Here is an 18,231-nt window from a genome sequence, read left to right as displayed (position 1 = left end):
TACTTCTTATAAATTTAAAGATCCGAATTTATAGTGAAGGAATCAATTCATATTAAGGGTAAAAGTTTGTTATAAAAGTTGTAGAGGAATCTGAATCTCGTTAAAGTAATTCCGTCGAAGTTCATTTTAGGTACCAGCAAGTAATTCTGTTTAAAGAGTTATAAACTAACATTATCCACTTCTGGTATCCCATGATGATCACAAAAACAGTTTAAACATAAAATAGAATGCGTAGTAAATTCACTGTAATTTCGTATCATGGAACGCCAAAGGTTGTATAAATTAAAACATCAATATATATCATTTAACATTAAAATTTTCAATGCATCATCTCGAGTTAAAACCAATAATTATGGTAAAGTGATGAAATGATGAAAATTGTTGTTTGTGTAACTAGTGAGCAAAGGCAGTTTGCACTCGCATTACACATGATATTTTTCCTACAGTTACTATAAATCATGTATAGGTAATTAGTCTTTCGCAGCAATTAGCAGCTTTCTGTACTATAATCAGTACAAGGAAGCTTACTTTGTCGGGTGACTGTTGGAAAACTTTTTTAACATGTCCGGAAAACATTTTCCTAGGATTCTAGCCTGGAATTAATTTTCACATAACTGTGCGGAAACATGACAATAACGTGATATCAAAACTTAAATATAACTTAAAGCGTATTGCAAAGGATAGGTTAGTAGGGATACATACACTGTGATTTTGAAATGCATGTCGATATGTAGGTGATCAGACAACCAGTCCTACACATCCATCATGACGATTGAGTGATCCATCTTGTAGATAGAATATGTCAAAGACACTCTACAAAAACTGTGTGCATGGGATCCGTCTTAGACCCTACAAATATAATTAATGAAGCTGACGAAACTATTAAACGCGACCAACGCAATAAAAACACCTTAGATTACACTATTGCAGCAATTCTTCACAGTAAAAGTATTAAATTTAAAGTCGATGAACTTTACAAAAAAAGAATGTTTAAAGTTGGAATTTTTCAGCCATCACAAACCTACAATGGATACGAAGGCTGTGTGGACAACTTATTAAATTAGCAAAATTAGTTTAGTCACACTTTATTTAATACTCTTAAAATCTAACGGGTATTAGGTACAAAATATATTTATTCTCAAACGATTAGTTATTTACTGAGTAAGGTTATAATAGGTATTATAACAATTGAACTGCAAAAGCTGAGTAGTTGTTAAATAATAACTAAGCACCTCGTTGTTGTTCGCTGCAAGTTGTATTGTTATAGGATTAATTATGATGGAAAGGGCTTGCCTTTACAGATGTACCGGGTGAAGGATGCTTGGGGTTCTTAAATATAGAATACGAGTCTTAGGCAAAGAGCATTACCAGTTCTGTTGATATTCAGGAATTTACCGCGTGATCTTAGATTTGTAACGGAGGTGGAATATTTTCCTGATGTGCTAAAACCTATAAATATAATAATTGGAAACAATATACTAGTAATACCACGCTAATCTTTATACAGTACCACTCATAGCTGACTATACAAATTTTTTAAGCACAATTTGGCTGAATTTGAAGATTGAATACCGAACACATATAACATAAAGACATACTTACGTAGTTTCTATGTAAGATTTCAGAAGTTTTTTAAAGCTGGACATGTTTTAAACTAACATGTGATTGGGTGTTCCCAATCTACCTTTGCCTTACTTGAGACACTAATTCGTGAACCTAGTCCCCGGTTCTTCCTTGATGTCTTCTGTGCTTTTATGATTTATGTGCTGCCATCTGCCTTTAGTTCTTCTTTTATGATTTATGTGCTGTCACCTGTCTCTAATTTTTCTTTTATGATTAAAGTGCTGTCAACTGCCTCCAGCTCTTCTTTTATGATTTATGTGCTGTCACCTGTCTCCAATTCTTCTTGTATGATTAAAGTGCTGTCAACTGCCTCCAGCTCTTCTTTTATGATTTATGTGCTGTCACCTGTCTCTAGTTCTTCTTTTATGATTTATGTGCTGTCATATGTCTCCGGTTCTTATTTTATTATTTATGTGCTGTCATCTGTCTCCGGTTCTTCTTTTATTATTTATGTGCTGTCATCTGTCTCCGGTTCTTCTTTTATGATTCATGTGCTGTCAACTGCCTCCAGCTCTTCTTTTATGATTTATGTGCTGTCGTCTGTCTCCAGCTCTTTTTTAATGATTCATGTGCTGTCAACTGTCTCCAGCTCTTCTTTTATGATTAATGTGCTATCAACTGCCTCCAGCTCTTATTTTTATTTTTTCTTATATTGTCATCTGTCTTCGGTTCTTATTTTATGTTTTATGTGCTTTCATTTGTCTTCGGTTCTTATTTTATGTTTAATGTGCTGTTATCTGTTTCCAGTTCTTTTTTATATTTTATGTGCTGTCGTCTTTCTTCGGTTCTTCTTTCATGATTTATGTGCCGCCATCTGTTTCCAGTTCTTTTTTTATATTTTTTGTGCTGTCGTCTTTCTTCGGTTCTTCTTTTATGATTTATGTGTTATCATCTCTCTCCAGCTCTTATTTTTATTTTTTCTTATACTGTCATCTGTCTTCGGTTCTTATTTTATGAGTTATGTGCTGTCAGCTTCCTTCGGTTCTTTTTTATGAGTTATGCGCTGTCATCTGTCCCCAGTTCTTCTTTTACAATTTATGTGATGTCTCCAGCTCTTATTTTTTGTTTTTTCTTCTGCTGTCATCCGTCACCAATTTTTCTTTTAATGATTTTTGTGCTGTCATCTGTCTCCGGTTTTTTTTATGTTAACTGTGCTGATATCTACATCAAATTCCTTTATATTATTATTGTACCGTTTTCTGTCTTCCCCTCTGGTTTTTGCGTTGTCAATTAACTCCGGTTCTCATTTAAGAATAATGTATATTAGTAAAACATTTATTCTCCACATTCAAATCGAAAGGTCGCTAGTTAGTGACAGAAATTTATGAAACTCGAAACTACATTTGAATCAAGACTAACAGACGTGTCTTAAAGCGCGAATGTTTACAGTTTCAATCTGGAGCTGGCCATAACCAGTTGATGGGCAATAAACACGTTATAGTGTCATACATTGTTAACTTTACTGCTTCGTTATACTGACATACATTGTTAACTTTACGGCTGTCACTGAACAGGGCTGTTCCACTTGTATTACAACCTCCCCGACGGTTTCTGCATGTTCAAGTACTGCCGAGATACACTTAAATTACCGTTTAAGATTTGTATTTTAACAGTTTGTCAAGGGAGAAGTCGAATTACAATGATTGAAAGCTGTGTACTTTATTTAGAGGTATAATCAGCATTAGTAGAATTGAAGAATTTGTTTCACAATACATGGTGTGTATGTAAGATTGGATGAAACACATGATTCAAGTAAAGAATTCCGAAGTATTTGAAGTCCGATTTTCAATGAACTGATGAATCATCAAAGTAAGTTTCAGTCACCAATTTATCGTTATATACAAAAATGATAGCACAATCTGGTTACATGAAATATTATAAAGTATTTTCTCTTTAAATTACTGGGTGTCAAAAAAAGAACTGAAACATTTTAAAGGTCAATATCGATACCAAGTAAAAAACTATGTTCAATCTAAGACTATCCCAACTGTTTAAATCAACTGAATTAACCCAAAATACCTACAGACAAGCACACATTTTCTAAACATTACAACAAACAAATTAAAAAACAAATTAATATGGATCTTATGGGTTGCCATGCTGGTGACGAAATAACAATGAAATAAAATCATAAACAAAACAAATGTTCGAAATTCCAATCACAAGTTTTATTTACAGCGTGGGGTGAAAATAGATAGTCTTTACATTACATTATATTTTTGATCGAGTTTTTGACCACTGGACGACCTCTAGTTTTAATTATTAGCTTGTAAGTTTATAAAATAAATCCAAACAATGAAGGACTGTGGAATTTACAACACGAAAACAGCGGTAAACCTGTGTCAGGGATGTTGTAGTTGTGACTCGTAATTAACTGGATTCATCCCCGAATACAAACAAGAAGCCTAAATCTTTCCCGAGCTTAATTGAAACTGATAACAAGACGGGTTTAGAATCTGTTTCAGCTCTTTGCACAAATATTAAAATTTAATCAACGAGATAAAAGCTCCTCTTTGATTACTGAAAGCAAAACACGGAAAATCTCTTAAAGTGACTGTATTCAATGATAATCCTGATTCGATTATCTATCGATTCATCCGGATAAAAGCTGGAACGAGATCGTCATCGCTTTAATCTAGCTGTTTGCTCATGTTTAAAAGGAGGTTCATTTGATCTTGGAGTGTATTTTTCTTTAAACGCGATTATTGAACAGTTTTTTTTATCGATTGAAAATATTTCTAAAACACATTTCATTATTAAGTAAATACATTTTTTCAAAGGTTTAAACATCAAATTTCACACATAAAAGTGACTCAAACGTCAATGTATTGAAGATTTATTTATTTCATTATAATTATTGCGTGCAAGCATTATTGAGACATAGCAAACAGTGCAAAACGAAATTGTATCAGGCAGTTTCTTTTTATCTGAAAACTAACATTATTTTATTGATTAGACAATTATTGTACATTGTCAATTACTGTTATTTATTTATAAGTATTGGAAAATTGATTGTATATGTCCTGTACCAAGGTAATAAATAAATAAACAATAAAACAGGGTTAGGACCATGTCTATGGTTAGGACCCTGTTCAACAAGTTGGGACTTGAACTTGAAAATGAAGTTCACGGATGGTTAACCGTTTTACGGTCATATTTCCATATTTTTTATAAAGGTAAAGGATAAAGGTTAAGGTTCTTAGCCTGTGTATATATTGGGATCACGTTGACATTGTAGCGGACCTGAAAAATAACTTCTAGAACATTCGCTTATTGGGTCTGATGATGATTGGAGTGTCCAATCGAAATCGATCACTTACTATCTTATATATGTATTTACCGTCTTGTGAGTAAAAAGTATAAGTATAAATATATTATTATAAGTCTTATTTGACTATCTTTTGTGCTTTCAGACCTTAAAAACGAATGGAGTAGGGGTTGGGCATTACAGAGATGTTCGTTTAGTCATTCTTCTTCATTGGGAAATTGTGCTTCAATCCGTAGTTCAGTATTTTCGATTCTTTTTCACTGAATTGAATGTCTGTAAGGTTGATGACTCTCTTCTGGAATTTGTGTCCTATACTCGTCCTACCCAAGCCTTCATTCAGTGTATTCTTCTCTACGAGCTTAACTAATTTGTTGTTCATCCGTGAATACTTCAGGTCCATGGCGTCTTCATCCTCTTAACTGACGACTTCATGTAATAAATTCCATGCGATTACTTTATTTAATTATTGTCTTTTATGATTGAATAGTGAATCTGTGATAAAATATTCTACTTGTGTTGAAATCCAATTGCATTTTTGAAAGTGTATTTTTTTCGGGAGAGACAAAAAATTCTATGCTAACTAATTGATCAGCTTAATAATTACATGATTCTCATAGTGTTCTGCTTTCACTATATTTTGTACATGTTAGATAAACAAAATTAAATAAACCTCTTCAGTCTTAAGTTTATTAAAAATCTAACTTACACCAAGTACACTCTGACTATTCACAACTAAATATATCAAGGAACCTAAATTTAAGCTTATTAGAATTTTTTCTCAAAATCCGTTGTTTAAACCACCAACGATGAACAAGTTTTTATAACTTACTGTTTTAATCTGTACAAGCAAGGGTTTAGTGAATACCGCGAGAGCTTAATTGGAACCAGAATGACTGTGTAAATATTGTCTTTTAATCTCGACCAGGTGGAATTTAATTACAGTTTGTCACAGATTATGTCACACTGTGGGAAGAAAGCGTGAAGATGCCGTATAAACTGTCAGAGTGGCGTGGACACTGTAGTCTGGGATGGTCGGTCTACAGGCATGGCTCGTCCTGGCCGTGGGACTCCTGGGGGTCCTCGGGGTCCTGGGGGACACCCGCGACATCGCGGCAGACAGGGTGGAGGAACTACGGGAGTCGCCGCTACTAAGGCTGGTGCGACAGGCTCAGGAAGTGAAGCTGGAGCCGGTGAAGGTAAGGATTTAGTTCTCGTCGGAATAAACTGTTTAAAAAAAATATATAGCTCACATAAACAAACTATAAAAATAATTGTTAAAAGCAATGTGACACATACTTTCTCCCATTAGCTTTGCAAACCCCTTGTTACTGGTAAGCAGTGGGAGTAACTTTGATATTTTATGTAGAAAAAAACACATAACTTGAGAACTGTATTTTTTCCAAGCAAGGGGTTGTATTTTATTGTTTAGAGTTAAAAGCATAATAAAATATACCAAATTTTAATTTTAATCGCACGAGCGGCCTTTTTTATCCGATTTTTCTGGTATTTTATAGAAAACTAACTATTGAAAATAGAAATTTCAAAAAATTATCATCAAAATCTGACAACAAGTGATCTATAGCTCTGTAGAATTGCATACACTTACACAGACATCACTTCGAAGCCCCCTTTTCTGGGATCAGGGGACCCAAAACGGATATATCCACCCAAAACCCAAACTCGAAAATTTTGACTAAAACAATCCTTTCTACGGTTACTAGATCCTGTATTTTGATTTTATGGTAACAAAGCATGATAAAATAACCACTTTAATAGGTTTTAAAAAACAGGAAAGTGTTGTAAACTGAAATTAATATTAATATTCATATAATATTTACCCCAAAAGCCTAAACACAAATTAAACCAAAAAAGTAGACGAGCTGTCATATTTTAAGGGACTACTGTTTATATCGATGATGTTTGTTAGATTTTCCAGCTCTTTGACAGATGATGACCATTTCTTTATACATTTTTTTCATTAATTATGTTAAGTTGAATGTTGGTCTTAAAACGATTAATTCGTATTCTAAGCCTAGTGAATTATTTAAGCTAGATATTACGTTATAAATTACATTTTAACAAACAAACTATCATAACTTGTGTAAATTTTAAGTCTAAACAGTTAAGTTACAAACTGTGATGAATACTATAATCTCAGACAGGATTAAAGGTATTGTAACTTTCTTGTTAACTTTTAAACAGTTCTTTGAACCTCTGCTTCCTGTCTAGTCAAAGTAGATGAAAACCCGTGTCCACCAATCACGTATCAGATTGTTCATCGAGAATCAACGAGGCTCGCTTTTACGATCAAACGAACAATCTGTTTACATTAGTCACAACTCGTTGGTATTATGAACTCTGAACATAACCTGAAGAGTCCACGTTTCATTATGATTATTATCAACGGATCTGCCCTTATCATGTGGTTTGTTTATATAGCGTATTAGCTTAAATTACACGCTGTTGAATTTTTTGAAAGAGATTTAAGGTATTGTTAGATAGTGCTTCTGTGTAATTAATAGATGTTTTATCGTGTAATTCGTGTGTTTGTTCCATTTACACGTCAGTTTAGTATGTTTTCTTCTAAGAAATAGGGTTTTAATTATTATTGTATTATAGTCAACTATTTGATGTTATTTTTAAAATGAAAGTATATTGAAAGTATATAAATGAGCGTATATTAGCAATGTATATCCTTTAATTTGTCTAATTTTGTAGGTTGTCGATAACTTAGAGCTGAAAAGACTGTACGTTTGTTTACCAGACTCAAGTTTTTAAAATTGTGTACACTGTCCATCTCGGTCGAAAACAACTTTCAATGATTGTGTGCTTTTTGTGCTCTTGAACATAATCAAAGCTTACAATGGATGGAAAAATACTAATTAACGGATTTTCAAAATACTTTTGTAAATACTTAAGAAACAATTACGAATTTTCAGTTCGTCCATCGCATAATTCGGATCTTTGTGAATATTTTATTTAAACTCGATTTTAACACTTTTAATAATGCCAGGAGGTTCTTTGTAGGATCATGTTTATGTGATAACCAGCCTCAAGTTTTTAAAATTGTGTAACACTGTCCATCTTGGTCGAAAACAACTTTCAATGATTGTGTGCCTTTTGTGCTCTTGAACATAACCTCTTAACCTCTTAAAATAATGGTTACTTTCGGGTCAGTAACATGATTTTTTATGTTTATGATCACTACTCATCTTCGTAAGTTTTAGGTTCTGTTCTATTATTAATGTTCGCTACCAAATATGTATCATTTTGATCTTCAAAACAATTTTTTATTCATTTGAAATATTAAATGATTATCTGGGTATAGTTAAGTTTGCTATTCAATTAAGTCGAATTTTGTCATGTAAACGCTGGATACATCTTATTTATAAGAGCATAGCTCGCTCCACTCAAATATCTACTCTGTGCAGGGAGAGGACAGTGAACTCGTGCGTCACAAGAGACACAAGCACAGTAAAGGAGGCGGAGAGGAACACCACAGTCACCACCACAGCAGCCACGGCCACAAGGCGGACAAAGGCTACAAGACGAAACACCACTTTGACAAGGGTGACCACGGGAAACATGGGAAAGACAAGCACTCTGGCTTCTACAGCGACCACGGCGGCCACAAGAAGAAATACCACGACGAGGACGAGAAGTACGGCCACCACCACAAGGGGGAGAAGGGGCACAAGGCTGCCAAGTACGGGGAGAAGGGGGGACACAAGAAGGGGCACAAGACTAAAGGGTAGGTAAAGTAGATGATATAGGGAGGGGAGGAAACAAAATAGACATGTAACTAGAGTTTAGGAAGGATAGATTACAACTTAGTAACGCTTTAAGTTTGGGGAGAAGGAACACAAGAAGGGGCACAAGACTAAAGGGTAGGTAAAGTAATGATATAGGGAGGGGAGGAAACAAAAAGAGACATATAACTAGAGTTTAGGAAAGATACAATACAATTTAGTAAAGCTCTTTGGGGAGGAGGAGCACAAGACTAAAGGGTGGGTAAAGTAGATTATATAGGGGGGGAGAAAACAAAAAGGGGCACAAGACTAAAGGGTAGGTAAAGTAGATGATATAGGGAGGGGAGGAAACAAAAAGAGACATTTAACTAGAGTTTGGGCAGGATAGATTACCACCTAGTATATCTCTAAGATTGGGGAGAAGGGGCACAAGACTAAAGGGTAGGTAAAGTCGAAGGTAAGTAAGTATAGAGAGGGAAAGATAAAAATAGATGGGAAAGTAAGGATAGGGAGGAGGAAACAACACTAAAAGATAGATGAAGCGGAAGACAAGTTAAAATAAGCAATGAAGAGATAAAATTTGATGAGGAGTGTAAGATAAACGTATTGCAGGAAAGGGAAGATACAAAAGAGGAGAAATGACTAAAGCATAGGAAGGGGAGATTACAAGAAGAGACAGACAGCTTTTAAGTTTGGGAGAGGAGAGGACAAAAGGAGTAATACCGCGTTTAAGGGCAGAGAAAAAAAAATACATAAACAACCGTCTTTTATTTATTAGCGTGAAAAACAGGATAGAAAGTTGCTCTTGCTTTGCAATAATTATTTGGGTTCTTTTCCATTTTCTTCTTTGGTAAAAAAAAAATTGAGTACGTCTTGATTTATTAGCCAGTTCCAAAGTTCTTTTTTCAGTTATTTTACTGATAGTGGTTTTGTATGCAGGTGGACGGGGTTTACAATTTTGCAGCCAGTATACGATTTCTTACTGGATTTTGTGTTGTGTTGGTTGGGAAGGCTGAAGTCTCTAGCTCCTCTAGTCAGGTGGTTGTGGAAATCCTGATGTAGTACATTACATGTTCAACAATTTAGAGTGCTGGAACTGTCAAAATCTTGAGGGATTTGAAAGCCTCTCTACAAATTTCCGTAGGATAAAAATTAAATATAAAACAACACTATCCGCTAGAGGAAGTCCAAGCTAGGTTAACAATATTAAGGAGAGGATTAAAATATAAGTATAAAATGTTTAAGCACGAGAAACAGAGGATAAAATAGGAGACACAAAACTAAAGCGCTAATAAAGTAAAAGATAATCAGATAATACAGTTAGAAATATAAAGTACAGAGAAATTGGTGGAAACAAAACGATGAATAATTATAAGGGATGGAAAGGGAAGAATGTAAACTTAGTTTAGGGAGAAGAAATTACAAGAATAAAGAGTTGAAGTTGAAAATAATGTGAACATGAGGAAAGATTTAATCCAAAAGACTAAAGCATTGTTGAAGTTATATTATTAAAACAAACTATTCACTTCGATAAAGTCGGCTAAAGTAAACCGAATTAGTTTCATTTGTGTTTGGTTAATGACTATAATGGTTTAAAAGAATATTTAGAACACTAAATGAACTCGGCAATCGGTAAAGTATGCTGAAACCCCTTTTCAAGTCTTAACTTTAACTAGGTTAATCTGAGCCCCAATTAGAAAACTAATCAATAATTTATACTGACCGCAGTGAGTGCACTTTTTAAAGTCTTTTTAAAGGTAAAATTATCTGAAAACTAAATATTGTAGCTTGTTTGGAATCAGTTAATTAGTTTAAGATTATGTCCTATCTAGTTTGAGCTTCAAGTTACCGGTAACTAAATGTGTGGCGATTTCTAACTAACTTCGAAAAATAATATAATAATTGTAACATTTTGGATATGTTGATTATTTTCATTATCAGTTGTAATAACCATTTTTTAAAATCTCGTTGTAAACACCAATTTTGACACTTAAATATTAGTATTTTAGTTTAAAAATATTAAAATAAACAACTGAAAACACAAGACTACATACCAACAAAAATCATCTGTTTCTTCAGTCAGTAAAATTTACTAGCTCATACCAGGGCCCAGTTTCGAAAAGAAAATCACAAACTACTTTCAAAATCCATCCGGCGGAATTCCGATTACTAGGCGAGCACTACTTAAGCTTTTCCAATACGCTATCTAGCGTTTCTATTGAATTGTAATTGCCTACTTTGATTAGCTGTGTAACCGTACACTATTCACACTAAATTTGTAAATTACTGAATTTGTAAATTTATAGTGTAAATTTACTACACTATTAAGACCTTACTTTGGCCAGGAAATAACTGAAAGAACTACAGGTCGTAATCAAATACTTTGTAAATTATATAATAAAACAATTATAAATTAAACCGTTTGTAAGTTGAGTAATAAATATTTTTAGGAGCGTTCATACTAACTTTAAGTGTGTTTTCATTGTGGTGGCTTAGATTAATTCAATATTTGGACAAACGTAAAGTTAGTTTTTTTCTAAAGTTGTATAGTGAACTAAGTGGTTGAAATTGTCGTATTTGGGACAAGACTGGAATATAAACTGTTAGGCTAAGTAAAGGATAGGTCCCAGTTTATTATATGAAGTGTAGTCGCCACAAAAAGGAGATTCAAGACTGAGGGTATGTTCACAATTAGATTAAGCGAACCCTTCAAAATTAGATTTACTCCTTGTTCCAAAGGAATCTTGGTTATTTTAACCGATTCGGACTAAATCAGTACACTTCTAACATCCTAAGACACCATAACATTCACAATGTTTAAATATTATTCAGCATTTATATTAAACTAAAGTTACGTTTTAACTTAAATGTTCAAGTCCTCAACGATATTTTAAAAAGACTTATGACTGGCAGAACTAAAAAAAATCTATAACTGTTTAGGCGCATCGAGAAAGTAGGATAATTTAAGAAAAACCTAAAATTTCCAAAAAATATATAAGTTGGTAAATACCAATGATTGAGATGACAACTATAGTAGGAACGTGATAGTTTATTACCAAAAATTACTTTGTTTTTTTTTTAGCAGTAAGTAACAGTTTTTAAACTCGTCCATGTACAGCTATAATTATTATCTAAGACGGAGATATATTTTATTTTAACCTTAAATTATGTAAACGTTATTACATGAACGAATAATGTTTTTGTTTGATAAAAAATAAATCTGTAATGACAGAATTAGTGATAGAAATACGACTTTTGTATATGGAAACTTAAAATCAATTTACCAGTACAGTGAGCAGTATAAATTATTGATGGCAGTTTTCAAACTCGAGCCCCGATTAACCTAGTTCGAGTTAAAAGACTTGAAAACAGGTTTCATAACTGTTCTACCAATTACAAAGTTCATTTATTGAGCACTTCAAATATTCTTTGAACTATTCCAGTTATTAGCTTAACACAATCAAAACTCATTCCGTTTACTTTGAACCATGCAATTTTATTTCTAAACCTTATTTGCGATATATTGCTGTTGCATGCATTTTGTAAGCTCTTTGTAAACAAGTTTATTTCAACGAAATGATTTAATTGAATGTATCATTGGTATTGATTCAGTTCAAATGCTTCAATTAATGTTTTCAAAGAAACTTTGAAGTTGAACTAAGAAGATCTGTTTGAATTTAAACTAATTACCTGTATTTGAATCGCTTTTGGAAAAATAATCCTTTACTCTTTTTCCATGTTTGTACAGTAGAATCTAACTATTCATTACTTTATATAGCAAACGTAAATGAGTATACTCGTAATTTTTCATACATTTTTAGTTTTCTGTTCTTCCTTTCCAAAATATATGATCAAATAACTTGTTTGTAAACAAAACGTTAACAGCAGTTTATCCTAACATATGTGTCCAATAAAAGTGTGCACATGTTCTCTATAAATAATATGGAAATAGACGAACTTAAGTTCATCTGTCAATCTTACAAACTGCCTCGGAGTTTTTTCCATATGTCTCTTTTGTTTCTTATTTGGATCACAACAACTCCTTTAATGAGATTCAAATACTTTAGTGTAGTAGTATTTGTGATGAGAACACAAAATATCTAAAGTTAGTACACAGCTTAAAACATTTCAATGAAGGTACACACTAAATAAATTCATAGAAAAGGACTTTAAACTGGACGATTTGTATAGTAGCTATACAAACTCTACTTATCATAAAGTTAAACCCTAAGCCTTGAGTGCAAAAATGTGGTAATAGTAAGGAGTTTGAAACCTTCATTAAAAAGCATTAAAATGCCAAAGACATAGATACACAAAATGCAATATAAAACAGATAACACCATTAACTATTTATATAACCTTTTTCAGATACCACAACAAGTTCCACAAGGACGAGTACCACAAGGAACACAAGTTTTACGACGACTACAAAAAAGGCGGGAAACACAGTAAACATGGCGCGTTCCACGGACACCACGCCAAGAAGGAGGGAAAACACAAGAAAGGAGGGCACCACAAGAGTGCCTACCACGACGACCACCACGGGAAGAAGGGGCACCATAAGAAGGGGCATTACGACGACGAGCACAAGGGGCACAAGGGCAAGAAGGGGCACGAGGAGCACCACGCGCACAAAGAGGACTACGGGAAGAAAGGAGGTCACAAGAAGGGGAAGAAGTGGGGATTCAAGAAGGGGCATCATTGATTCTAGTCCTCGACATCGAGTGTTATTTATTTGTATATTTCGTAAATATAATTTATTTTTCGTCAGTCACTTGTTTTGTTTCCCCTTCAATAATGTGGGTTTAACTCATAACAAACCCAAGCTCTATGGTGTTACAGGTTTAGGTTTAGTATGAAATACTGTTAATACATGTAACTATGCTTAATCACATGCAAGTGTATGAGACTAATCGTTCTTGGTCACATAGATTTTATTTTGTATTCAATTCTTAAAATTGATTAACACTTTATAACAGCTCCAAATTTACTACAGGAAAAATGTACGAAAGACTCAATTCAAAATTATTATAAAACATTTGCAAGTTGTACAATTATTTTGAGTGACTATACTTATTTTTTCCTGGGAACACTCTGTTGTATTTTGTCCACAGAACAGAGTAAAATAGATCATACAAGTTGTTTGCTAACAATAGTATATCTAATCACAGTTTTATAGCATGAAAGCTCATAGTTATCAACACAAATACGATTTCAGTGCGTTATGTTATTTTCATTTGGAAAATTCAGACAGAATTTCCTCATTTATTTGCTTCGCTATGTAGAATGACCGGCTCTGAAGTCCCAAGAGGATCTGGAAATTCCAACCGCTATTTTCCAACGTCACGTCAATAACCATCGAGTGAAGGATTGGTGTGTGCATATTTCAAAATGCTAAATTTTTACCAATATTAGTGTGAACTTTCCGTACTTCCTGACTCTTTAGTTCTTGTTGTATAGAACGAACTAGTTGTGAATTTGATTCTCGCACGAATGTTACGACCACACGAGTGTTACAAGTCCCAGTTCTGTGACAGTTAACACGGTTACCGCTCCACAGCGGCAGTTACAGCTGATGCAATTACAATCAGCTGTTATTAGTTAACCTCGTTTGCCACTAGGGTCGCCACTGTTGCTTTTAGCTCCAACCACCATGACAGGGTGGTCTCTAGAGCGCGGTTAATTCAGTTTTAGCCCTCAGAGATAGTAATTATAAGTCGGTTCTCTGTCGTGTATTCTTGATGAGTTTCGGTTTGGCTTTCATCAATTTGTAAGCGGTCAAAAGGCGTTGTGGTTGTTGTAACAGTTTAATAAACGTATCATTCATATTTTATGTTACAAGTTGGTTATAATATGGTATTACATTTGAGAATTGTATTTGAACAACAGAAAACGGTCTTAGAATAAATTAAATTTAACCATGATTTCCCCCTAGAGGAGTTAGCTCGGATTCTCAATACAGATAAAAAACTAGAAATAGAATATAATTTGAAAATATTTTGGAAATATTTCGCGAGGAGGAAACATGGACACAAATCTCACAAAACATGTTTTATTTATTGTTTAATAAACCTTAAGGATGGTTTCAGAATTCCAACAGCGAAGAACTTCTTAGAATTGTTATTGAAATGAAGCAAGCGCATAAATATTCAAATTTAAGTTTCTTCAGGTAAGAAATATTGAGTAATATTTTAACGTGCAACTAGTGGCTGTTTGCTGAGTGTCGTCTGCTAACAGCTGATATAACTGCTGCTGATGCCGTGCTTGGGAAACAACTTTCATTAACAATGACTATTCATGATTTATAACAATGTAAAAATGACAGTTTCTTAAATAGATGGTTTTCTTTGTGATACACTTTATGGCTTAAATTTGACAAACCTATTGTTTCTCAGTAGAGATGGTAAGCAAACTTAAATGTTACCTGAACCAAGATGAAAACATAATTTTTATCTATATTTTCAAACAGATTTGAGTCAGGGGCATTTACATAATAGGAGTTCTCTGAGTTTTTATTTGGAGAAATAATCAATTGGATTGTAAGCTAATCCTTATATCGTGCTCGTACAGCGCAGTCTACTTGGAACACCCGTCCGTCTACATGCTCTATATTTTATTTTCCCCCACCGCCCAATACTATGAACACAAGCTTGTAGAGTGGACCAAAAAAGTGGTGGAATATCGTGCTCGTACTTCGCGCAGCCTACTTGGAACGCCAGTCCGTGTGTCTGTCCGTCTACATGCTCTATATATAATTTTCCTCTACCGTTAAAGTGACAACACTATGAACACCAGCTTGTACAGGGGACAAACAAAATGGCGGAATATCGTGCTCGTACAGCGCAGTCTACTTGGAACGCCCGTCCGTTGTAACCTTTTTTTTATTATTAAATATTATTTGTTAGGTTAATTGAACTAAGCCCAGGTTAACTCTGAGAAGGGGGGGGGGGTTGTTACTGAATGCTTTCAAAGAGTCACAATGACAGAAAGGATCCTCTTCGGGAAGGCGCCACCTTGTTTACTGCAGAACGTCCACCGGCCAACAAGGAAGTCCAATGGCAGTACAGGGTTGAGATTAAAAGGTTTACTCTCGAGGACCACTTAACTTATCATTCATACTCACTTACTCATTTACTTATACCTAGACACTTTAGTGAGTTAATATCGCTAATGGTTTTGCATGAGCGTGAAAAGTAAGATTAATTTGTAAGGGAGCGACTAAAGTTTGATTTTAACCACAGTAGGAAATATTGATATAGTGAAAACACAACAATTAAATTTGAATTACAATAGTTTAATAAGAAAATTAAAAGTTAAGAAGATTACAAATCTCCAAAGCAAGATATCGACACAAAAGTTAACGATAGTCGAACAGATTTCATATCATAATTATGGGATAACAATAACTCAACGCTCAATCAAAGATGACTTTAAAACATCGGTAAATATTGGTGGCCACCTTAACTTAAGTTGAATAACTCTGTCTATAGATAAATTAAGACAAATAGCAATGAACAGAAAAGAAATACAAGTTAGATACCGGTCATAGTTAAGAGATCAATTTGTACAGAAAGAATTTAAAGTGAAGTTTAGGATAACTTAATTGGTCTACTTAGCGGTAAGGCGTATCAGGTCCTTTCACAACACGGTATTTGGCGAGACAAACAGAATTCCAGTGCGATTCGACTAGTAGGGCTAGAAGATAGGCAGGCCTAGTCTTGGATAGGTGACCAGGTCTCATCCAGTAGACAAGGACATCTCACGAGCCAGCATGCCCCGCACATATCCCTAGAAAAGGGCCTCATGAATAGTAACAGTCTTATACCACAATGATACATAGCAGTCATACACTCTGTCTTTGGCAAGTTAATATTTCACAATTATAACAAGGCTATGGAAGTTTATCTTCACTAATTAGTTAACACCAAATGTCAATACGGGTAATTGGTACCAACCTAACCTAACTTTTAACAGTTCACTTGATGACACGTTTTAGTCTCTGTTTCGAGTTCACATCATTCGATGACTGTTCATATAACAAATATTTACTTTAACAACAGGTTTAAAATATCACAGCAAAAGTTCAGTCTTTTGAAATCACAAGTATTAAGATTTTTTACACTCTGGAGTATTTCCACGATCATTTTGTTTGTGTGTTCATCACTTTTTGATCCTGAAGTTATGCCAGATAATACACCCTCCACAATTTCATTCACTATGGGGGCAGTGCAAATATTTTGTTCCTTATATTTATTTGTGTAAAATGCCCTTTTAGTATCCATCATAGCCATGACATATACACTGTCGGCATATTCCCAAGCTGATTTTATATCCATTTCATTGAGTTTTTCCTTATCAAGATGGATACAATTTGCTACTAGATAGTGATACAATTGATGTATTTTTATTACAAATGAATACAATTTGGAATCTGGCAAAGTATTTAAAAATGGAAATTCGGGGAATTTGTTAATTTCTTTTTTCTTTTTCCCATCATTTTTCTTTTGACTCTGATTCTTGTTCTTCAATTTAGTAGGAGAAATCACACATCCCGGAAGTGTGTTCTTTTTGGCAGTTGGAGAATTAATATCAGATGCATCCAATTCATCCCCATCTGCTTTCACAGTTGACTCATCACCGTAATAATCTTCTTCTCCAAAATTTTCTTGATATTCTTCTCCAGAATCTTCTTCGTAAGATTCAGATTCTTGTGACTCATCCCCACTCTCGTCTTGTGGCTCTTTACTAGCTGCACTGTTGTAATCGTCACTTTTCGAAGACTCATTCTCTTTTACATCAAAATCCCATTCTAATATTTTTGGTTTCCCTCTAGAGTAAATATGAGGTCTTTTTTCCACATCCTCCTTGTACCATGCTTGCATGTCCTTCAATACGCTTGTTGGATCGCCTGGACTATCCCTCATCAATCTGAAAAACATAAGTTGCACAATCCACTTTTAGAATTCCCAAAATATTTCAAAAGGCTTTCGTGGTCTAATTGTGCTCTTCCTATTGAAATAATGAATGCCACCTTCGCATTGACTAATAAATCTTTAGTAATTAGATCTTTTGAAATTTCTCCATACTGATTTGTCCACTCAAAGCGTGTTGGCAAGTATTCTTTGCTTTTGCCTTCGGTTAAGAATGGAGATAGGAGCATCAAAATATTATCTGGCCTAATTTCATCTTCATTTTCGCTGTTCAACAAACAAAATACCTTGTAGTACCAATCTTTCATTTCTTCGAGTGACTTGTTCATTTTGAGACCAATTTTTTATAGTAATTATTTTGATAAAGTTAAAGTGACTTTTCCTCGAGGGTAAACCTTTTAATCTCAACCCTGTACTGCCATTGGACTTCCTTGTTGGCCGGTGGACGTTCTGCAGTAAACAAGGTGGCGCCTTCCCGAAGAGGATCCTTTCTGTCATTGCGACTCTTTGAAAGCTTTCAGTAACAACCCCCCCCCCCTTCTCTGAGTTTACCTGGGCTTAGTTCAATTAACCTAACCTTTAAAATTAATAATAATAAGAAAATGGTTACAAATGGCGCCCAACGTGGCCGTTGAGTTTCATTATTGAGTCCAAACCACCA

The 18,231-nt window shown here is 34.2% G+C and overlaps 1 protein-coding gene across 1 annotated transcript; it reads left to right on the top strand.

The window, feature by feature from the left end:
* The first annotated feature begins 5,761 nt into the window (after positions 1–5,761).
* LOC128988097 (histidine-rich glycoprotein-like) lies at positions 5,762–13,345 on the top strand. The gene is made up of 3 exons (XM_054409300.1): positions 5,762–6,087; positions 8,323–8,642; positions 13,009–13,345. The coding sequence occupies exons 1-3, from the start codon at positions 5,920–5,922 to the stop codon at positions 13,343–13,345; spliced, it is 825 nt and encodes a 274-aa protein (XP_054265275.1). The 5' UTR covers positions 5,762–5,919.
* The last annotated feature ends 4,886 nt before the right edge of the window (positions 13,346–18,231 follow it).

This window comes from Macrosteles quadrilineatus, unplaced genomic scaffold (genome assembly GCF_028750875.1).
Source record: "Macrosteles quadrilineatus isolate MER2022 unplaced genomic scaffold, UCM_ALF_1.0 Scaffold_2__2_contigs__length_208266976, whole genome shotgun sequence".
Lineage (NCBI taxonomy): Eukaryota > Metazoa > Arthropoda > Insecta > Hemiptera > Cicadellidae > Macrosteles > Macrosteles quadrilineatus.
This window is presented reverse-complemented; position numbering and strand designations above follow the sequence as displayed.

Excerpts from the sequence above, each read along its gene's own strand:
- LOC128988097 (XM_054409300.1), top strand. The coding sequence starts at position 5,920 with ATGGTCGGTCTACAGGCATGGCTCGTCCTGGCCGTGGGACTCCTGGGG. Across the intron at positions 6,088-8,322 it reads TGAAGCTGGAGCCGGTGAAG|GGAGAGGACAGTGAACTCGT; the intron begins GTAAGGATTTAG and ends TACTCTGTGCAG. Across the intron at positions 8,643-13,008 it reads AAGGGGCACAAGACTAAAGG|ATACCACAACAAGTTCCACA; the intron begins GTAGGTAAAGTA and ends AACCTTTTTCAG.